The following is a 20,901-nucleotide window of genomic DNA, read 5'->3' on the forward strand; positions in this document are numbered from 1 at the left end:
CTGCGTCTCACGGTAGGCTCTTGCGAACTGTGCTCGCTGAATACTTCACGAGACTTGCTAATATCGTGAGCGCGTACGATGGTATGGTAGTCGCCTTCCTCGGCGACGCGATGCTCGCTGCTTGGCTCGTTGACTGCACTTCGGAAACCGACGAACGCGTCTTCGATGCAGTTAGACACGCGTACTTCAGCGCTCACAGTATATTGAACCACGTGCACGGATGCACGCTGAGTGACTTCACGGACGTTCAACTGAAACTGATGATCTCCACAGGGCCTGTTGTTCTGCTGCCCATAAGTGCCCGCGAGATGGCAAGCGATGTTCTATTGGCTGGAGAAGCCGTCAATGAGCTGCGAGCGATGAAGAATGAAATGAAGTCCGGGAACGTTATTTTGAACAAGTTGAGTCGAGTTATTCTCACGCGTGCAACCGGTAGCTCATCGTTCACATCGACCAACAGCGCCGTCGATAGATTTCATCGTGAGTGCACGTCTAGTCTAATGAATTACGTCCCTAGACATGCACTGAATGCGTTTTACGAGGGACTAGTCGATGCTAGTGAGTTGAATTCCGTCAGTGAGGAATGCACTATCATGTTTGTTCGTTTCGATCCAGCGCGAAGAGAAATTGACCACATTGAATGGATGCGAACAACCGCGATCCTCATCCGTCGCTGTGTTTCTGAGAACCACGGAACAGTGCGTCAAACGGTCGTCGACGAGAACGGTCCGGCGTGTTTGTCCGTATTCGGTCTTGGGCACGCGCAGAAACGAGCGGCGGCGACTCGAGCGGTACGCTGTGCGCAACAAATCATCATAGCTCTTCGAGACTTGGAAACGAGAGCTACGTGTGGGCTATCCACGGGCATTGTCGACACTGGCACCGCTTGTGTTGTGAGTTCGAGTGATCAATGCGAGATAACTTGCATCGGCGTCCCAGTCGTTCTCGCCGCTAGATTGGCCGAGGACGCCGCCGACGGTACCATCGTGATAGACAAAGAGACCCGAATGCGCGCCTCGACGCGCCTCGTGCATGTCACGCGTGCGTCCGTACATCTGAAAGGCTTCGGTCGACGCGTCTCCATCTTTGTGATCCAACCAGAACCGAGCTATCATGTCATTTAATTCGACTAGAACGCTATTGAAATTGAATTACTAGTACTAAGATCGCTGCGCTTAAATTTTGCACTCCGTTTGTGAGAGACGCGTTGGCTTCTTGTAGCCCCACTCGCACGAACACTCGATCGGATCCTTCATTATCTCACTCACAACTCCGCGATTTGCTTTTCCGCGCTGTTCGCCTTCGGTGACGCCGCAGTGCCGTTCCACAACTCTCGGCTCCCATGGCTTACCGTCGTTGCCGCTACCGCTCCTCGGCTTGCCCTGCTTGATGTGCGCCTCGCGGAAGCAAAAGTACTGATCATGAATGAGAGCATGCTCTACTGCCTCGTCGAAATCTCGGTCCTCTTGGTCGCTGCCAAAACCACACAGCGACCCATCGTCAAGTTTGTCGAACATGATGACGGCGTGCTTCGAGACGGGCTTTAAGGCTTTGAGGGCGTCGTTCGTGGTGAATCCACGAGGAATCACGACATCGGCCGAATTTTCGTGAGCGTCTTCGCCAACTTTCACGTGCACGACATCTTCGCGAATAATTTTGCTCAGCCGCTCGTCTTCGAGGAATCCCGCTTCGCGAAACTCGATGCCGAGTTTCAAAAATCCCTCAAGATTGTAGATGTGATCCATGGGACAGGAGAACGGCAAATGCGCTGTCTCGGCGCCGAGCGCGCGACAGCCCGCGAGCGTGTTCCAAATCTTATCGCAGTAGCAACGCGCCGGTGGGAGCACGAGCGTTCGATTCAACGCCTTGGCGAGAGCCAGTCCGTTGCGCACGGTGACTCGTCGCACCGAGTCCTCTTCAAAGTGACGTGATATCGCCGTGGCGTACGCCTCTGCGTCCACACCAATCGTGCTTTTGCCCTCAAATTTCTTCCATGATCCGCTGGTTGATATCGTCAAATACTTCCCATCACTCCAGTGGTCACCGTCGTCGTCGAGGTACCACAATCCGTGCTGTCGAAGGCGCTGGCGCTTGCCGTACGCGTAGTCGTGAGTGTCTCCGTACTGGTACGTCATGTGCACCGAGTACGGTTCGCCATCCTCTGGGTGATGCACGTGATGTTCTTGCACGAAAAACGTGTGCCCGTTGGAGAACTGTGCGACAGGTAAGACGCCGAGTCGGATCGTGTTGTTCGCCGCGAACAAGAGCGAGCGATATCCCGGAAGTCCACGCTTGTCAGCCGGAACCCTCACCGCAACTTCCAGCGGCGGATGACCGTCTCGAACGAGCAAGTTCAGCGCTGGCTGGTCCCGCATCCACGCGATTTCGCTCGTCGCTACTTTATGCTTCCACTTTTCCACGAACTCCTTCGCGCGTGTCGTGGGACGGATGTACAACACGCCCGTGTTAAAGTTCACGTGGAGACAGCTCTTGTCATCCTTGCGATCCCCCACGGTGTCGATGCAGTCGCTCGATATCAAGATATCCGCGTACTTGAACGTGCCATTGTTGAACACCTCTCTGGGGTCGCGCATCCAAACCACGTCGGCGTCGCTAAGAATGGGCGCGATCCCGAGATCAAGCAAGTCTTGAACGAACTTTGTTTTCACGGTGCCCATTTTCTTAAACGCTTTGCTCCTGCCCGTGATGAATTTCGCATCTCTGTCCAGCAACACCGACCGTCCAGTGAGAAGCATTGACGGAACGCTCGCTCTTTTACACAACTCGTGCATCTCTTCGTCCAGCGCACCGACGAATATCGGCTTAAGATTCAACTTTTTCGCCGCTGCGACCCAGTTGAAGACGAAATCCTGCACGCTCGCCGTCCCAAACGTCACAAACAACTCGTCACCTGCCTCGATCCCGATAGCTTTCAGCTCTTCGGGAACGGTCTCCATCTTCGTATTCAGCTCATTTCTTTCCTCATCACTGAGCGCGTCCACGCGTGCCTTCCACATCGTCTTCATCCATCCAGGACGCGCCGAATCCGCCGTCGCGTGCTCGTGATTCGTATCCGCGCTCACCGGCGGATCCAACAGCTCAAAATCCTCCATTTCCCGAGCATCCGTAATCACCACGCTCTCAACTTCCGGTTCAATCGCCACCGGTCCCGGAGGCGGTCGAATCACCGTCCCTCGCGCGTTCGGCGTCCCGACGACGCCCGCGTCGTCCTCGCGCGTCGCCTCCGCGTCCACCCCCGCCTCGTTCATCCGCCCGCCACCGACCTCGGTCGACGAAACCACCTCTCCTCCCTCCATCGCCGCCCTCTCGTCCACCGACGCCGCCGCGTACCGTGCAGAACGCGTCCCGCGCGTCGCGATTTCATCATCACGCACCGTCAACATCCGCGGCGTCGTCCCCGCACCGCGCGCGTCGATCCGCGTCGCCGTCCAACGCGCCGCCCAGGCGACGCACACCGCGACGAGCGCGCGTCGGCCCCATCTCGACCGTCGCGACGCGCTCGCGCGCATGGCGTCGCGCGATGACGCACGTCGACGCCGTCGCGCGATGGTCGCTTCGTCCGCGCGCCGCACTCGACGACGCCTCGTTCGCGCGCTCGAGGACGACGCCGAGACGACGGCGCGCGAATCATGGACGCGGTGCGCGTCGCTTCGCGCGACGAGAGAGATCGCGACGGGAGAGATCGCGACGGGCGTGGATGACGTTTGGTTTCGGATCCACGTTCGAACGACGCGTCGCGTCCGCGCGCGCGCGCGGCGCGAACGGACGATGCGCGCGAGGACTGACGACGGACGTGTGATCGATGACGCGCAGGCGATCGAGCGATGGTGCGCGGAGATGGGAACGACGCCGGAGAAGGTTGTGACCATGTACCTCGACGAAAAGTTCAAGTGCGCCGCGGTTGAGGGCGAACTCCTGAGTAAGTGCGTGAATCTGAAGACGCTGAGCTGCGCGTCGTGCGGGTTGACGACGCTCAGTGGGTTCCCGGCGTTGCCGTCGCTGCAAGATTTAAGCCTGAACGATAATCGAATCTCGAGCGGTCTGGACGCGTTGGGCGGGTGCGAAAAGCTCGTGCAGTTATCGCTGGCGAATAATAAGATCGCGAGCGTGGACGACGTCAAGGTTTTGGGCGATAAGCTCACGCTGACGGTTCTTGAGCTCGAGGCAAACCCGCTGACTGAAGACGAGACGTATCACGAAAAGGTGATGAAGCTCTGCCCGACGTTAAACCTGTTGGACGGCCGAGACGAGTTCGGGAACGAAGTCGACGATGACGACGAAGACGACGAAGACGACGAAGACGAAGACGAAGACGACGAAGACGACGAAGACGACGAAGACGAAGACGAAGACGAAGACGTCCAAGAAATGGGCCTCAAGGACCTCTACGGCGACGAACCGCTCGAGGACGATGACGACGACGACGAGTTCGACGACGACGACGAGGACGACGACGACGAAGATGATTTGATCGTAGAAGACGAAGACAGCGACGACCAGGATGATGACGACGAGGCACCGGCGAAGAAGGCGAAGAACTAAGGTATCCACGGTCGAAAGGTAAAATGTACGCGCGCGGACGTCCTCGCGGTTCGACGTCTTCGCGCGCGTCGCAGCTCGAAGTGAACACCCTTCTCTCGCCATTTCGCGCGTTGCAGATTAGATTTTGTTGTTTGTAGTGTCATCACGCGTCTCATCACGCGCGTCACGCGAGATCGGTGATTCAAACGCCCCGACGCGCGAAGGCTCCGCTCTCGAAAGCGCAGCGCGTCCATATAGTGTTACAAAGGATTCACCGCCCGCGACTCGCTCGCGAGCGCCCGAAGACGTCTCGAGATCGAGCGCGCTCGGACTACAACAAAAAAAACTCAACGCGTACACCGCACCCATCGTCGTCGCCACCGCCGTCCGTAGCGTCCTCACACCAAATCGCTCCCGTACGAACCGCCGAGCAATCGCTGCGCCTCCTCCCCCCCCCGCGCTCGCCGCGCCAGGACCCAGCTCGCCATTCCCGCCAGGACCACACCCACGGCCGCGATCGCCACCACCGGGACCGCCATCGTGTACGAGCCGATCGCGATCGTGTACGATCCGAGCGCGCTCACGCTCTCGCCCACCGCGGTCGCCCCCGCGCCGAGCGCGCTCGTGATTCCACCCGTCGCCGCCGTCGCCCCGCTCGCGCCCGTGAGCGACATCGTCTCCGCGATCGCGGTCGCGGTGAGGGCGCCGCCCATGTCGCGCGCGCGTCGCTCACGGCGCGTCGACCGACGCGACGGCCCCGCGTCGCGCGCGATGGCTGGCGACGCTGTGCGTATTCAGTCGCCGTGTACGCCATGTATGGGCGTGACACGCGGTGTGTACGTATTCAGTCATCGTGTACGCCATGTATGGACAGCACGCGACGCATCCAATATTCAGTCGCCGTACACGCCATGTATGGACAGTACGCGACGCATCACATATTCAGTCGCCGTACACACTATGTAAGAACATCCGTGGCACCACACACGCGACGCCGCGCGGCGCGACGCGCATTCGTCCCCCGCGCGACGCTCGCGCGCGCGCGCGTCGACGATGCCGCCGCGGTTCGCGCGCGCGCTCGTGCGTCGGTGTCTCGATCGACCCGCGGCGCCGACGCGGTGGACGGCGCCGACGGGGCGAACGATCGCGGCGGCGAGATGGATGGCGATGGCGACGACGACGACGACGACGACGACGACGACGACGACGACGACGGGACGGACGCGATGGACGACGCCGACGACGATGATGACGCCACCGATGCGATCGCTCGTGATGGCGGACATGGGGATCGGGGCCACGCGGACGTTCGCGAGCGACGCGACGCGCGCGGCGAAGACCTCGACGGAGGCGGAGGACGCGAGCGACGCGGGCGAGGACGCGGACGCGGCGATCGATCAGGGGGTGATGGCGGTGCGATGGACGGTGCCGGAAGAGCAAGGGAGTGCGCGTGATGTCGTGGTGCCGATGCACGGGTGGGACGGGAGCGTTCGGGGAGAGGCGACGCTCCCGGGACGGATATTCGATCAGCCGCTTCGAGTGGACGTCGCGCATCGCGTCGTGCGGTGGCAACGAGCCAAGGCGCGGGCGGGGACGCATAAGACGAAGACCAGGGGAGAGGTGTCGGGGACGACGCGTAAGGCTCGACCGCAAAAGGGACAAGGGCGAGCGCGCGTGGGGATGCTTCGCGCGCCGCAGATGCGCGGCGGAGGCGTCGCCCACGGACCGGTGCCGCGCTCGCACGCGTACGCGTTACCGAAAAAGGTTCGACGCATGGGGCTCAAAGTGGCGCTCAGCGCGCGCGCAGCGGAGGGCAAGATCGTTATCGTGGATTCATTCGCGGGTATGGAGCCGAAAACGCGCGTGATGAAGGAGACGCTCGAGAGGTTGACTGGGGACATGGGCTTGGCGGCGGGCGGTAAGTTTCACTCGACGCTCATCGTGGACGGTGAGTTCGAGGAGACGAGCGAAGAGGACGACGACGAAGAAACGTATTCACCAAACGAGATTGTTCGCATCTCGTCTCGAAACCTCCCGCACGTCGAGGTCTTGCCGCAGATCGGCGCCAACGTGTACAGTATTTTGCGTCGGCGCACGCTCGTGATGACCAAGAGCGGATTAGAGCAGCTCATTCGGCGCTTGGACGAGCCGATCAGGAGGTAGAGTTTAGAATCGTTTGCGAATCTTTAATATGTCGAATTAGTTGCATCATATCACATCACCACGTCAAGTACATGTCCTTGGTGTAGCCCAGCTCCTCGAGCGCGGGCAAGACTGCAAACTTGAGCATGGGCGGCGGACCGCAGATCAAAATTTGCGTCTTCTTCCCCGGTGGCGGCATAGTTTTCTGTATCATCTCCTTTGTGATGAACCCGCCAAATTGCTTCCAATCCTTCGGCGGCTTATCGAGCGTGTAAGCGGCGCGAAACTTGCTCTCGCCGTACTTTTCGACGTCGCGCTCAATCTCCTCGCGACACAAAATGTCCGCCTCCGTCTGATTCGCGAACAATAAACTGATGTTCACGTCATCACCATCACCTAACATCGCCCGCGAGACCTGTAACATGGGCGTGATCCCGGATCCACCCGCGATCATGCCGACGTTTGCGCACCGTCGCCGGTCGAAACCGCCCCCTTGCGACTTCAACAAACGAACGCTGAACACCCCATTGCCCTCGTACGTCTTCATACCCTTCGGCCCAGCGAACGTGGCTGTATCACCAACCTTTAATTTCCCCAAGAATTGACTCACCTTTCCCCCGAGCGGGAACTTTTCGCACGGCGCGTACACCTTGATCACCAACTCTACCACTCCAAAGTCGTAATCACTGCTCGTCGGCGTGTACGGCCGCTCATGTCGCGCCCCGTCGTCGTCCAAGAATGAAATTCCCACGTGTTGTCCCGTGGGTAATCCCAAGACGTGCGATTTCGACGGTAAATCGAACGTCAGCCGCACCGTATCCGGAGAGATTTGCTCGCGTTTGGCCAACGTCAGCTCGACCGACGCCTTAGATTCAGCGTTCAGCGCCTTGGGCGCCGACGCGGCCGCCGCCTTACGTTCGCGAACCTGTCGTCGAGCAGCCATTCGCGCCCGACGTGCCGGAGAAAAGAAACGAACGAGCACGAGGTCGAGCACGATTAAGATCACCGTCATGAAGATCCCACTCACGGTGACCACGTTCACGAACTCGTTCGTGCCGAACTTTGGGAGCGTCAACGCACCCGTCTTCGCATCGAACAGGCTATCGGGGAGCGCGAAGACGTCACCGAGCGTGAACGCGCCCGCGGGCGCGCGCGCGGGCGCCATGGTCGTCGACGTGCGACGCGACGGCGCGCGCCGACGTCGGCGCGCGTCCGGCTTCAAAAGTACCCGTAATCTTCGCCACACCTCATCCAACGGGAGAACAAGTATACATCCTTTGCCGCTTTGTGCATAGTTAACGCACCGTTGGTCTAGTTGGTTATGACGCTCGCCTCACACGCGAGAGGTCTCCGGTTCGAACCCGGAATGGTGTACAATAACTTTTTTGAGCGTATCAAAATGTTTTTTTCACATGAACTCGTTTTCGACTTATTAGGGTTTATTTTCATGAAATATGTAAGACGCAGCGTCGCGGCCGTCGACGCGTCGCGCCGTGGCGCCAGACGCGCGCGCGATGGAGCTCCGCGCGGTCTCGTCGCGCGCGTCGACGTCGCGAACCCGCGCGGGATGGTCGGCGCCCACGCCTCGAGCGGCTCGAACGACGTGTCGTCGACGCACCGTCGCGGACGCGACACGGGAAGATGAAGAAGCGCGCCGGCGGCCGGCTCGACATTACGTCAACCTGAAGAACGGCGTCGAGGCCTTACCGTTCATCCGTGACGTCATGCACGTTCGACGGTACGATTACTGCCGAATTCAAAGCTCCCTGCTCGAGGCGGGGCACGTCGAGCGCGTGATCACGGAGCTGGACTCGAGTTTGTTGTTGGACCTCGCGCTCGGCCGCGCGTGCTTCGTGTGGGATTACGGAAGCCGCGACGTGGTCAAGGGAAAGGGGAATCCGCGAGCGCTGTGGTACGGGTTGGAATTTGTGCGGTACGCGCTGCGAAAGGAGTGGTTCCCGGGGACGGAGGTGGCGGAGAAGGCGATCGCGGTGACGCGCGGGAAACGCGTGGACCAAGACTTTGACCGAAAACTCACAATGTTGGATCGATCGACCAAGCGGAAGATTCGGTACTATCGACAGTTCATCCCAGAGAGCGTGAGTGATGTGCGGTTGATCGGGGTGTACAGGGCCACGACGCACGACGATGACACGGAGTTTTATCGCTCGGTGTTGCACGCGAATGAGTTGACGAACGAGTTGTTCACCTCGGACGCACCGCCGTCACCGAGGTACGAGGCGGAAACGATCGAGGCAATCGAACGCTTGGGTAAGGGTGAGTTTAATTTGTACTTCAGCGGCGCCGAGGAGCCCGCGTGGTTGAATCAGAAGGCGCGTTGAGAATGTAACAATTTATGTGCGATAAAAGCAGCCAGCTAGTTAGAATCCTATGTTGTAAATGTAGCTAGTGTGTAGAGGAGACAGTACGACAAACACGACCATGACGGTGCTATCTTGTGTTTGTTTCGATTTCCCTCACGTCTTCTTCCCAAAGTAGCTCGTGATTGAGTTTTTCTGACCGGCGCCGACGCCGCCTTTTCGTTTGCCGAGGAGCGCGCTTCCGGCAGCTGCGCGGTTGCCTCTGTGACTCGTTTCACCCCTCATCGACGCTCGAATCTCGCGTTGGATTTCTTCCGGCAGCTCGGCTAACACAGAGGCATCGATTTGATCCGCCTTGATCGGACTTGCCGCCGGCGTCGCGAGCCTTGAGCCTGTTGTTGACTTCGCATTCTTCAACATCTCTGCTACGTCGCCACTCTCCCGCTCGAGGGTCACGAAATTCGACGCCGAGACGGACATGCCGGTGATCGACCAGTCCGATCGACCGCTCGACCATTTCGATATGAGCGCTAGGGCGTCTTGGGTGATCTCATCCGCGCCCAGTCGCATCGGACACCGTCGCGAACAATGCCCGCTGTTCGTGTTCAACTCGTCTGGCGAAGACAGACCGAGCGTCAAGAGCTTGGGCTCGCGATTCCACTCGTCGCGATCGTCTTCACATCGATCGTTGAGCTCGGCGGCGAGCTCGGCGAGCCATTTTTTCGCGGACTCGAGCGAACGAATTGCCAGAGCGCCTCGAAACGTTTTCCCAGTGCCGATGCTCTTCGGCATCTCGCGCTCTTTCACCGGATCATCGTCCTGGCCGAGTGAAACCTTTCGCACCCACTGCGCTCGTTCTTCGCCGCATATTTCCTCCAGCTTACGAATGGGTGTGCGTGCGAGCTCGCCGATCGTCTTCACGTCGAGCCCTTCGACGAGTTCGCGACCAAACTTGGCGCCCAAACCGCGAATTCGATCGATCGGCAGCTCTGCCAACAAGGCCTCGGTGTGATCGGGGCAAAGCACCGTCTGCGACGCCGGTTTATTCATTCCGCTCGTGAGCTTGGCGAGCATTTTGTTCGTGGCTATTCCCGCGCTCAATGTGTACCCCAATTCGTCCACGCACGCCTTTCTCAAATTGTGGCAAATGTAGGCACCAGCCGCGAGGAGCTTCTCGGTCTCTCCCCACGCGCTCTCCTCGCGATCCCACCACGCCAGTGACGCCTCATCAGGTGGACGAGGTCGGTAATTTCGCATGCGTTCCTCTTCCTCGTCCACGGGTTCGGCCTCCGTCTCTTTCTCCAACTCTTTCTCCGTCTTCTCATCCGTGACACCACTCGTCGACGCCGCGCACGCCTCCACGGCGGCTTGCGGCCCATCCGCGGACCCAGCTCGTAAACTCGCCTTACTCACGAATCCCTTCCCCCCGATGGGCGCCGCGCCCGCGACGTGCGCCTTCCTCGCCGTCGCCAACACCTCGCGCCACTCCGTCTCCGCGAGCGTCCTTCGCGCGTTCGCCGTGAGATCTAAGTACGCCTCATCGATGCTCGCGCGCTCCATCACCCCCCCCCGGCTCAGTATTCTCGCCACCGCCGCCCCCGCTCGTCTGTACGCCGTCAAATCCGCCTTACTCCGTCGCGTCGGCACCTGCACCACCACCGCGCCGTCGCCGCACAGGCGCCGCGCGTCGATCGCCCGCATGTTCCGCTTCACCCCACGCGCGCGCGCCTCGTAGGACACCGCGATGAGAGAGTGTCGCTCCAATCCATCCCGAAGGATCCGTCGCGCGCCCTGGTCACGCGTTCGCACGCCACCGCGTTCGAATGGATCGTACTGCGCGACGACGAGCGGGACGTTGACGTCGATTCCGTGCGCCGCGCGCTCCACCTGGCAGTAAAACGCGTCCAGGTCGAGGTGGGCGACGACTCTGACGTCGGCGCGCATGCGCGCGCGCGCGCGCGCGTCCGCGTCGGCGTGTGCGCGCGGAGATGCGGGCGTCAGATTTTGCCATCGCGTAACGACCGCGTCGATGCGATCGTCGGCGTCCACCGCGCGCGCGGGGTCGATTGGACGGCGCACCGCGCGCGCGCGCGGTGGAGGACGATCGGCGCGCGCGCGGGCGAGCCCGGGGACGTCCAAGCGCGTGCGAGAGCTGCGAGACGAGGGCGCGTACGCGGTGGGCGACGCCGCGCGGGCGCTGGAACGCCGCGGACGGCGCGTGGTGCGGTTGGAGATCGGCCAGCCGCAGTTTGAGACGCCGGAGAACGTGTGCGAGGCGGGGGTGGGGGCGATCGAGCGCGGGGAGACGCGGTACAGCGCCCCGGCGGGGACGGCGGCGCTGCGCGAGGCCGTTCGCGGATACGTCGCGCGGACGCGAGGGGTGACGTACGACGTCGACGAGGTGATCGTCGGTCCGGGGGCGAAACCGGGGTTGTTCTTGCCCGCGCTCGCGATCGTGGACGAGGGCGATGAGGTGGTGTACCCCGATCCGGGGTTTCCGACGTACGCGGCGATGGTTTCGACGGCGGGCGGGACGCGGGTCCCGGTCGCGCTCACGAACGATGGCTCGAGCTTCGACATGGACGCGCTCGAGCGAGCGGTGAACGAGAAGACGAAGATGATCGTGATTAATTCGCCGGGGAATCCCACGGGTGGGGTGATGCCGCGGGCGGACGTCGAGCGCGTCGCGGCGCTCGCGAAAAAGTTCAACTGCTGGGTGCTGAGCGATGAAATTTATTCCAGGCTTCGATACGATGACGATGGAAACGGAGCTAGCGAGAGTGATGATGGACTAGAGGACATATTCTCCATCGCGGCCCTGGATGGGATGAAGGAGCGCACGATTTTGGTCGACGGGTTCTCGAAGACGTATTGCATGACGGGATGGCGCCTCGGATGGATGTGCTGCCCGAAAGCCCTCGCCGAGAGAATCCGACTCCTCACCGTGCACTCGGTCGGATGTGTCGCACCGTTCACCCAAGCCGCAGGCGTTGAGGCGCTGACGGGACCTCAAGATTCTGTTCGCGCCATGCGAGAGGAGTACCGCGCTCGAAGAGACTACCTCGTTGACGCCCTGAACGCGATCCCTGGGATTCGATGTCCGAAACCCCAAGGCGCCTTCTACGTCTTTCCTGAGTTCACATACGATTGCACCGCCAAGGAGCTCGCCGATTACCTCCTCGAGGACGCCGGCGTCGCCCTCTTACCCGGAACGGATTTCGGAGTCCGAGGCGAGAAGCACTTACGTCTCTCCTACGTCGGTTCCATGGACGACCTCCGCGAGGCCGTGGCGTTGATGACCACCTCCTTACGTCGTAAATTCCCCGCGAGCTTCGATTCGATGTGATTCCATCCCTCCGCGCCCCTCGGCGTCCGTCCGCGCGTCGCGCGCGCAATCGTCTCACACGCGGACCCTTTGACGTGCGTAACACCCTCCCGAGGACACATCGTCGCGACGCGCGCACATCCTCGCGCGTCCGTCGCCGAGACGCGCCGAGCGGCGTCCCGAGCACCGACGTCGACCTCGATCGTTCTCCGCATCGATCGTTCGCCCTCGGCGTCGTCGTCGTCGAGGCGCGGCGACGGAAGATCGCTCGAAAGACGTCGCCCGCGCGGACGATGATGGAAAACGATCACTCGGCCGACGTCGAGCGCAGATCAGCGGGCGCGAGAGCGGAGGAGACGTCGAGCGAACGAACGGAGATGCGATCTCGCGCGTCGCGCTCGACGAGGGGTGGACGTTGGACGCTCGCGGTGACGTGCGCGCTGGGCGCGCTGAGCGCGCGGGGCGCGAGGGCGCAGACGCCGCCGACGGACGCGGCGTGTGATTATTACATGCAGGTTGGTGGCGCGGGAGAGGCGGCCTCGGGCGGTGGGACGTCGGATGTGCCGTTTGGATCGTTGGAAGAGGCGCAGCTCGCGTTGACGGCTGGGGACACCCTGTGCGTACGAGGCGGGCAGTATCGGCTCAACACCTTCATCGGGGCTGAGATCTTGGTCAGAGGGAACGCGACGCATCCGATCACGATTAAAGGCTTAAAAGGGAGCGATGGGAATTTACCGACATTTCTCTTCAAGAGCGGCGTCGCGTTCGATTTCCGAGGCGCCAAGTATATCAACTTTGAGAGCTTGGACGTGGACGGGAGCGCGTACAACGTGCCGCTCAGAGCCGTCTTGACCGCCAACTGGTGGCGAGACAAACCGTCACCTCGGGTTAAGATTGGACAGACGTGCTTCAGATTGCGCGAAAATACGCGACATGTCAACATCTCGCACTGCGCGTGCCACGATGTGCACAGTAATGCGGTGAACGTCGTTGACGCCTACTACACGAGGATAGCGCACAATGCTTTTTACCGCATTGGATTTTATCGGTTCAAAGGTGAAGTGGCCGCGGTGAAACGAACGTTCGTGAAGGCTTCGCAGGAAGTAGAGGAAGATGGATATCGCTTAGACATCGAGGGGAACGTGATTTGGAACGTCGAGTCCCACTTGTACCAGCGCACGGAAAACGCCTCGACTGGGAACATCTTGGAGACCAACGCTTTGAATTTTGATTCAGTGACGGACCTCGATTCGAAGATCCGAGTGCAAGGAAACCTCTTGGCTTTCAATGGTGGTCCTGACCTGAAGTTCAAGAATGCGCCGTACCTCGTCGTGATGAGTAACACGATGCATGCGTCTCCTACGGTGGACTCGGTCATGATCTCGGACGGCACTTCCGACACCTCGAGGTTAATCATGAAGAATAATATGTTCTTTGCGACTCAGTCGAGCAAGTCAGTGATCGATATCGATGTTTCGATGTTGAACTCAACGATTTCGGACGACGATACGATCCTAAATAACTTTGTCAGCGGCGGTGGCGGGTTCGTAAACGGGACGCAAGCTGGCTTTTCCGTCATCGATGCGAGCGAGCCAGTATTCGCGAACGTCAGCGCTGGTGATTTCCGCATCCTCTCCACGACGACGGGCGTCGATGCGACAGACATGCCGGGTGTGAGTGACAGCTCTCTGCTCAAAGTAGCCGAGTTATTGGGGGACTTCAACATTGGAACCGTCGCTGAGAGTGAATGGTCAGCTGCGGGAGGTATCCCTCACAAGAACATCACACAAATGTTGATCTCCACAGCGCCTTCGTCTTACACAGACGTCACTTTTACGCAAACAAGTCGTGATGTGGCATTTATCACCTTCCGCGATCCTTTGGCTGAAGACGTGTTCACGTTTACTCTCAATCAGGAGTACGCTCAAAGCCTCTTCGACCGCAACATCTCCGCGTTGGTGGACACCACGCCCGCTGGACGAACGGAGCTCGAAGCGAGACTGGGGTCGAAGAGACGGCACAGGCGCGTACGCTCGCGAGTTCTATCGTTAGGACAGGCGGACGATGAAGATATGTCGGTACAATCGGAGAATGAAGAAATGTATTTGGATGACACAGAGGCGGATCGGGAAGTGTCAGAGGACCCGACGCTGGGAGAGAATACGCAAGAAATGGAAGAATCGGATGTTGGCTACCCGGCGAGCGAAGATACGGATGCGACACCGATCGGCCAGACGAAGAGTAACAACTACCCAGCGAGTGGCTACCCAGCGAGTGGCTACCCAGCGAGTGGCTACCCAGCGAACAATTATCCGGCGAACAATTATCCGGCGAACAATTATCCGGCGAACAATTATCCGGCGAACAATTATCCGGCGAACAATTATCCGGCGAACAATTATCCGGCGAACAATTATCCGGCGAGGAGGGGATACCCGGGGAACAAATACCCAGGGAACAAATACCCAGGGAGCCGTAGGGGCTACCCGAATGGATATCCCGGGTCTGGTTACCCCGCTGATGAAGCCAAGGAAATTAGAGACGCCACGCACGAAGCAGTGAGTGCTATCGCAAACGCTACGAGAGAGGCAACGGATGAAATCGCTCGAACAGAACAACAGGCGGTTCACAATGCAACGCATGCTATCTCGGACGAAGTGCGCAACGCGACTGATGCCATCACGGACGCTTTGGACATTCCAAATCCGCCACCCCCAAAGGCACCAAGACCACCGCCGAATCCGTCCCCGCCACCGCCGCCGCCGCCGTACCCAGGAACGGTGCAGCCACCGTCGCCGCCTATGCCGCCAGCGCCGCCGAGAATCGATCCTGAAGGAGGGTTGAGGCGTGGACGAATCGTCATTCCGATGAAGGACCCGCTCAGCAATTTCTTGCTGGAGAGAATAGAACAACAAAACGCCTCATCCATGAGTTTGGATGATCCGGATGAAGATGTCTCAGAAATTGAAGACCTGGAGACGTCGTGTTACAATCCGCCGAAAGCGTGTCCTACGATATTCCATCTTTCACCATACAGAGCGCAGCAGTTGGTGCAGAATGTGCAGTCCTCCACGAGCACCCCCGAGGCGGCTCTCGCCGCGTCTTACGATCGCGGTGCCAACACAAGAAAACGCTACGTGCGTGAGTACGATCCGTACCAATCCGTCGATGAAGACGATAGTCCTTACGGGCCTGATCTTGATCGGGCGTTCCTTGCCGCGCTTGGAATGCAGAAGCAGTCTGCATTCAAGTCGAGCGAAATCATCGCGCCGATGGCAGTCGCTTTCGTGATCGTAGCGGCTGTTGTTGCGGGTGAGAGGTTCAGCAAGCGTTCAAAGGGTGAGGAGCGCGCGTCTTTGCTGATCAATGCGGACAGAGAGTCAGAACAAATGAAGACGACGAGAACAAGGCGCAATATTATAGCGGCCTCGGCTCTGGCGGGTGTCTTCCTTGTCGCTGCGACGACGTCCACCGCTCCGGGTGCTGCGGCGATGAAGCGCGCCAGGCAGGAAGTGACGCAGCTCGGATCAAAACTTGCGGATTGCGGTGGTAAGTTTTACGTCGTCAACATGCCGTTCTCCTCGTGCGCTGTCAAGGGAAGTGATATCCCGCAGGGCGCTAGACCGTTCCCTCTTGAGGATTTCATCAAGTTCGAATCATTCGTCGTTGCGCGACTCAGTTGGGGCGGGTTTTGGTCAATGAAGACGTCTGGTTACGAAGTGCGTTCTGCCGCTCGTGCCCATGTTGTTGAGCAGCTTAAGGTGAAGAATGAGCTAAATATCACGAATGGATTGATGCAGTATCACCGTCAGTGCTTGCGCACGAAGACGTGGTGTTTGGAAGAGGGGCGAGACAACGCGTGTTGCAGAGACATGCCGGTGACACCCGCCGAGGCGCAACAGGAGGACGAGCTGACGTTTGACACGTACCACTCCATCCTCCGCAACTTGTGTGGTTGTTCGCTTCTGATGGAGAAGACTCCCGTCGGATGCGGTCAAATTGACAAGGAGGGTCGTGACTTGTACTGCGACAGGATGCGCGTCCTGGGCCTCGACCAAGGACTCAATTCTTGTTGCAACGCCCCGAATCCGTTTAGAGTTCAAGAGTGTCTCTGCAGGGGAGATGATAGTAACTACTTGTCGTACACGTAAGCGTAGGATCACGTAGTAGAGTTGAAAATCAAATGAATGTATCTCATAAAAATTAGGCGATCTATCTCGCGCATGGAAAGTCGTTCTTCGCATCGCCTCCTCGCGCTTCGTGCAGCGCTCCACACCGTGCGGCAAAGCCATGAACGTCCGATCTTCTGGGACACCAAACTCGATCACTCCATTCCCGCCACACCACCCTCCGTGATCTGAAACTCCGCCTCGTCTTCCTTCAGCGTCGGACCTTGAAGGACCTTTATCACTCGAGCCTCGGCACGCCCTTTGCGGACTTGGAGACGAATCGTGCTCGCGTGTGCCAATACATGACCACCGATTGGCTTCTTCGGCTCGACTCCGGCGAAAGCCATACCACCAGGATCCGATTGCACTTGATTTGTGAGCACAACCGCGACATTAAACTCCTCCGCAAGCTTGCGTAAACGACTGAGAAACTGATTCAAGGTTTGCTGACGCTCTGAGAGTTCCCCACGCGCAACGTAGTCGACTCTGAAGATTGCCATAATGCTATCGACAATCAAAAGCTTGAAAGGCTCTTCCGCCATCTTAGCACCGATGGCAATCAGAGCTTGCATCATTTGATCCACGGTATCGACACGAGCCACCATGACATTTGATAACACGGCGTCGCGATCAAGACCAAATCGGTCAGCGATCGCCTCTAGACGATCACTTCGAAACGTATTTTCGGTGTCGATCCACGCAACTTTCGAACAGCCTCCGCCCATTTCGATCGGCATTTGCGTCGTAACGGCTAAAGTGTGACAAATTTGCGTCTTTCCGCACCGCCATTCGCCGAATATCTCCGTGATGGCTCGCGTCTCAAATCCCCCGTTCAGAATTGCGTCGACAGCCGCAGCGCCACACGTGATGTGCAAGACGCCCTTTCGCCGCTCGCAATCCTCGGCTGCGGTAATAAAGCCGCCTGATTCACTCTCTGGTAGCATTTTCAGCGCGCTCTCCAGGACTTTATCCGCCTTGGCGTCGGAGAATCCCTTGACAGCTACGATATTCTTGCGCGGAAACATTACGAGCTGTCGAATCGTAGAGAAACCAGCCGCCTTGAGTTTGTTTACATCCGTGGCCGAGATCCCCGCTTGCTGCAGCTCGTCGATGAGCAAAATCGTAGATTGCTCGTCCGTAAACACGGCGCCGGCGTCTTCGTCCACGTTCACCCTACGAGCGGTATTTGCAAGCAACGCGGCGTCAGTCTCGGGGCGCGTGACGCGCGCATTTGCCGCACGTCGCCCAATCTTCACCCGCTCCCGCACCCGCACCGGAACGAATTTGAACAGACGATTTAAATACAACGTACATCGGCTCCGCCTCGGCCTCGGCCGCCTTTTTACGCTTCGTCGCGGTTGCGGACATGCTTCACTGCGCTCGTACAGAGTACGGGTGCCTCGTTTGCCTTCCCCGCGCGCGTTCTTCTTCCTTCCCCGCGCGCGTGACTTGTGCGGTATCCACTTCAAGCGGTCTCAGGATATGCGTGCGTTCGTTCGCGTTCGTCGTCGGCGTGCACGGACTTTTTGCTCGACGAAGATTGAGCGTCGAGTTGTGCGGTCAGCGGCGCCGCGAATCGATTGGCGCGCAACAAAGGCGAATGGTTCCAACGGTGTCGTTTCAATCCTACGAGTGTCTCGCGATCGCCTTGGTGATGCGATCGATGAATGTGTCGTCCTCAATGAGTTCTAGTAAGGCTGCGCGCACGGCGGCGGGTTTGACGACCGCCATGGCGGTTGTCGCCACTGACGCCGATTTCGATCGCGTCGCGCGTGGCGCCTCCGTGGACGTCCCCATAACCTTACGCGGTGGCTGTAACACGCGCGGGACCGTAGTACCGTTCGATCCATTCACGACGCTTGCCTTCACGTCTCTCTTTGGATTCTCGCCTCCGCTCACGCTCGCAGACGCGAACAACGCGCTCAGAGAATCGCTCGTCGCCCGTTCGTCGATCGAACCGCCCGCGCTCACCGAACCAACGCTCGACCCAGACATCACCCGCTCGAACGCTTCACACATCGTTTCGCACTCACTTTCGTCGTGAAACCATATCCCGTGCACCTCTCTTCCAACTCGATACATGAGGTACGGAGGCGACCGCTCGAGCTCAAACGCCTCGCCGCCGATCTCCCGCGTAAAGTTCTCGCTCCCGGCTCTGTTCAGCACCACGAACGCATCGCGCGGCGCGCTCGATCGTCGCACGACGAACAGCGCACCCTCCACGCTCTTTCGCACCCACGATCGGGAGTTCACGTCGAATCCATACAGCACGCAGTGCTTGGACTGCGCGACGATGGATTCGATCGACGCGTCCGACGCTCGCAGCACCGTCAAATTCATCTCCGCGTGCGCGTCCACCGGTGCGCTCGCTCGCGTCTCCGCCTCCCTCGGCTTCACCGTTCGCGGCGGCATCGTCGCTCGACGGCACGCGCGTCGATCTGTGTCGACGCGTCGTCGATCGCACGCGTGTCTCCGCATCCGCACTTCATGCTCGCCGCGTGCGCGCGAACGCTCCGCGCGCGCGTCGCCGCGTCGAGCGCCATCGCGCGGGCGAGAGAGATGGCGACCGCTGGGGCGCCCCCGCGGGCGCCCGCGCATCTGTGCGTGGTGACGAGCGAGGCCTTGCGGGGGTCGAACACGCTGCGGAGGATCGAACGGGAATGCGCGGACGGGGCGTTCGCGAGCGTCACCGTCGGAAGCGCGCGCGAGGATTTCGAACGCGTGCTGAGCGATGGACGAGGTGGGTCGATCGCGATGCTGTGGTGGTTCGCGAATAGGGAGCTGACGGAGGGGTTCGCGAAGGACGCGCGCGTGCTCGAGCGAAAGACGTGGACGCACAGCGGAAGCGCGGGTGTGGATCATTTGTTGGCGATACCGGCGCTGCGGGAACATTCGAGCGTGATGACGAACGGGCGGGGGGCGTTCAGCGCGAGCCTGGGGGAGTGGGGGGTGTTCGCGTGCATGCACTTCGCGAAGGGGGTGGATATTTTTCGGAACGCGCAGAGAGAGGGTAAGTGGATTCGGAGAACGGTCGGGATGATCGAGGGGAAGAGGATGTGCGTCGTGGGATACGGGGATATCGGACAGCACGTCGCGCGAAGGGCGAAGGCGATGGGGATGCGCGTGAGCGCGGTGAGACGGTTTCCTGAGAAGACGTCGCCGAACGACGATTCGGTAGAGAAAGTCTTGGCGTTCAACGCGATCAAGGAAGCGGTGAGCGACGCGGACTACGTCATCGTCGCGCTGCCTTCAACTGATGAGACGAAGAATTTCATCGATGCCGGCGTTTTGGGGGCAATGAAGAACAGCGCCGTGATCGTGAACCTCGGTCGCGGGTCCACGGTTGACGAGCCGGCGCTCGTCGAGGCGTTGAAGTCTAAGACGATCGCCGGTGCCGCTCTTGACGTATTCGCGGTCGAGCCGCTGCCGAAAAATCACCCCTTCTACGAGATGGAAAATGTGCTCATGAGTTTCCACTGCGCGGATTTGACGGACGATTACCACGACTTGGCAATGGACTGCTTCGTCAAGCACGCCGAGCAGTTCGCCACCGGTGCGCCGTTCACCAACGTCGTCGATAAATCTCTCGGGTACTAGTAATCACAAGCATCGCGTAGTAAATGAATATTGTGGATTTGAGTAATAGCCTCGATGGGGGCTCTTGTTGTGTTGCAATATCAATCTTCCAGACCTGTCCTAAAACTTGGATTTGTCAACAAACCGCAAGTCCTCCGCGCTCACATCGTACGTCTTCACGATCAGCTCCCCGAGCTGCTCCGAGTAATCCCCTTGCAAATCCAGTTCATCCTTCCCCGTCGCCCCCTTGGTGACGCTGCATCCGCACGCGAACTTCTTCCCGAACGCCTTGCTCGCCTCCTTCAGGTCCACGTCAAACTTTTCCAACCCCGCGACGTTCGTGATCATCTTCCTTCTGTTCCTCGACATGCGCGTGATCACCACCTCCTTCGCCTTGGACTTTGACTTCTTACCGCTCTTCGTCTTCGTACCGTCTTCGCTCGCGTCGCCGCCCGTCTCGCTCGTCGTCGTCGTCGCCTGTTCGCTCGACGCTTTTTCTTCTAACTTCACATCGCTCAACTTCTCCGCCGCCCCGCGCGCACACGCGACGTTTTCGCAGTACTCCAAAGGGCACGTGCACGTGGAGCAGTACTCCACCTCGATCGGGTCCATCGCGAGCGCGCCCGAACGCCTCGTCTGCGCGTCGTCGTCTGCGGCGTGAAGAATGTTTCTTCAGAAAAACGAAAAACACACCGCTCGCGCCGCCGCAGTCGTCGACGCGACGCCCGCGCGACGCGCTCGAGCGCGCATCATGCCGACGGACGACGACGCGTCCGTGCGGTCGACGCGCGGCGGCGATGCGACGACGCGCGGCGCGATCGAGGAC

At 59.6% G+C, this 20,901-nt stretch overlaps 14 protein-coding genes across 14 annotated transcripts in view; 7 read left to right on the top strand and 7 right to left on the bottom strand.

Moving 5' to 3' along the window:
- Positions 1–1,124, top strand: part of OT_ostta11g01620 (Thioredoxin-like fold) — a gene marked incomplete at both ends in the record, with an annotated part of 1,683 nt that extends 559 nt beyond the window's left edge. The window contains one exon of the mRNA XM_022983005.1: positions 1–1,124. This exon is cut by the window's left edge and continues 559 nt beyond it. Coding sequence (XP_022839943.1) covers positions 1–1,124 — 1,124 coding nt within the window.
- A 51-nt stretch (positions 1,125–1,175) lies between these two features.
- OT_ostta11g01630 (Nucleotide-diphospho-sugar transferase) lies at positions 1,176–3,317 on the bottom strand (the record flags this gene model as incomplete). The annotated part of the gene is made up of 1 exon (XM_022983006.1): positions 1,176–3,317. One exon carries the CDS (start codon positions 3,315–3,317, stop codon positions 1,176–1,178), a length of 2,142 nt encoding a protein of 713 aa, XP_022839944.1.
- A 333-nt stretch (positions 3,318–3,650) lies between these two features.
- On the top strand, positions 3,651–4,563 carry OT_ostta11g01640 (Leucine rich repeat 4; the record flags this gene model as incomplete). Its single annotated transcript, XM_022983007.1, has 2 exons — positions 3,651–3,659; positions 3,835–4,563. The coding sequence occupies 2 exons, from the start codon at positions 3,651–3,653 to the stop codon at positions 4,561–4,563; spliced, it is 738 nt and encodes a 245-aa protein (XP_022839945.1).
- Positions 4,564–4,940: 377 nt separating this feature from the next.
- OT_ostta11g01650 (unnamed product) lies at positions 4,941–5,216 on the bottom strand (the record flags this gene model as incomplete). The annotated part of the gene is made up of 1 exon (XM_022983008.1): positions 4,941–5,216. The coding sequence occupies one exon, from the start codon at positions 5,214–5,216 to the stop codon at positions 4,941–4,943; it is 276 nt and encodes a 91-aa protein (XP_022839946.1).
- Positions 5,217–5,709: 493 nt separating this feature from the next.
- On the top strand, positions 5,710–6,705 carry OT_ostta11g01660 (Ribosomal protein L4/L1e; the record flags this gene model as incomplete). The annotated part of the gene is made up of 1 exon (XM_022983009.1): positions 5,710–6,705. The coding sequence occupies one exon, from the start codon at positions 5,710–5,712 to the stop codon at positions 6,703–6,705; it is 996 nt and encodes a 331-aa protein (XP_022839947.1).
- A 55-nt stretch (positions 6,706–6,760) lies between these two features.
- Positions 6,761–7,849, bottom strand: OT_ostta11g01670 (NADH:cytochrome b5 reductase (CBR); the record flags this gene model as incomplete). The annotated part of the gene is made up of 1 exon (XM_003081933.2): positions 6,761–7,849. The coding sequence occupies one exon, from the start codon at positions 7,847–7,849 to the stop codon at positions 6,761–6,763; it is 1,089 nt and encodes a 362-aa protein (XP_003081981.2).
- Positions 7,850–8,198: 349 nt separating this feature from the next.
- Positions 8,199–9,026, top strand: OT_ostta11g01680 (unnamed product; the record flags this gene model as incomplete). Its single annotated transcript, XM_003081936.2, has 1 exon — positions 8,199–9,026. The coding sequence occupies one exon, from the start codon at positions 8,199–8,201 to the stop codon at positions 9,024–9,026; it is 828 nt and encodes a 275-aa protein (XP_003081984.2).
- Positions 9,027–9,161: 135 nt separating this feature from the next.
- OT_ostta11g01690 (DNA-repair protein, UmuC-like, N-terminal) lies at positions 9,162–10,949 on the bottom strand (the record flags this gene model as incomplete). The annotated part of the gene is made up of 1 exon (XM_003081937.1): positions 9,162–10,949. The coding sequence occupies one exon, from the start codon at positions 10,947–10,949 to the stop codon at positions 9,162–9,164; it is 1,788 nt and encodes a 595-aa protein (XP_003081985.1).
- An 85-nt stretch (positions 10,950–11,034) lies between these two features.
- On the top strand, positions 11,035–12,351 carry OT_ostta11g01700 (Pyridoxal phosphate-dependent transferase, major region, subdomain 2; the record flags this gene model as incomplete). The annotated part of the gene is made up of 1 exon (XM_003081938.2): positions 11,035–12,351. One exon carries the CDS (start codon positions 11,035–11,037, stop codon positions 12,349–12,351), a length of 1,317 nt encoding a protein of 438 aa, XP_003081986.2.
- Positions 12,352–12,623: 272 nt separating this feature from the next.
- OT_ostta11g01710 (Pectin lyase fold) lies at positions 12,624–16,481 on the top strand (the record flags this gene model as incomplete). The annotated part of the gene is made up of 1 exon (XM_003081940.2): positions 12,624–16,481. One exon carries the CDS (start codon positions 12,624–12,626, stop codon positions 16,479–16,481), a length of 3,858 nt encoding a protein of 1,285 aa, XP_003081988.2.
- A 173-nt stretch (positions 16,482–16,654) lies between these two features.
- OT_ostta11g01720 (DNA recombination and repair protein Rad51,C-terminal) lies at positions 16,655–17,524 on the bottom strand (the record flags this gene model as incomplete). The annotated part of the gene is made up of 1 exon (XM_003081941.2): positions 16,655–17,524. The coding sequence occupies one exon, from the start codon at positions 17,522–17,524 to the stop codon at positions 16,655–16,657; it is 870 nt and encodes a 289-aa protein (XP_003081989.2).
- A 601-nt stretch (positions 17,525–18,125) lies between these two features.
- OT_ostta11g01730 (Dcp1-like decapping) lies at positions 18,126–18,911 on the bottom strand (the record flags this gene model as incomplete). Its single annotated transcript, XM_003081942.1, has 1 exon — positions 18,126–18,911. The coding sequence occupies one exon, from the start codon at positions 18,909–18,911 to the stop codon at positions 18,126–18,128; it is 786 nt and encodes a 261-aa protein (XP_003081990.1).
- A 147-nt stretch (positions 18,912–19,058) lies between these two features.
- Positions 19,059–20,096, top strand: OT_ostta11g01740 (D-isomer specific 2-hydroxyacid dehydrogenase,NAD-binding; the record flags this gene model as incomplete). Its single annotated transcript, XM_003081944.2, has 1 exon — positions 19,059–20,096. The coding sequence occupies one exon, from the start codon at positions 19,059–19,061 to the stop codon at positions 20,094–20,096; it is 1,038 nt and encodes a 345-aa protein (XP_003081992.2).
- Positions 20,097–20,195: 99 nt separating this feature from the next.
- OT_ostta11g01750 (Translation initiation factor SUI1) lies at positions 20,196–20,687 on the bottom strand (the record flags this gene model as incomplete). The annotated part of the gene is made up of 1 exon (XM_003081945.2): positions 20,196–20,687. One exon carries the CDS (start codon positions 20,685–20,687, stop codon positions 20,196–20,198), a length of 492 nt encoding a protein of 163 aa, XP_003081993.2.
- Positions 20,688–20,901: the final 214 nt, after the last annotated feature.

The sequence above is a fragment of the Ostreococcus tauri genome (genome assembly GCF_000214015.3).
Source record: "Ostreococcus tauri WGS project CAID00000000 data, contig chromosome 11, whole genome shotgun sequence".
NCBI lineage: Eukaryota > Viridiplantae > Chlorophyta > Mamiellophyceae > Mamiellales > Bathycoccaceae > Ostreococcus > Ostreococcus tauri.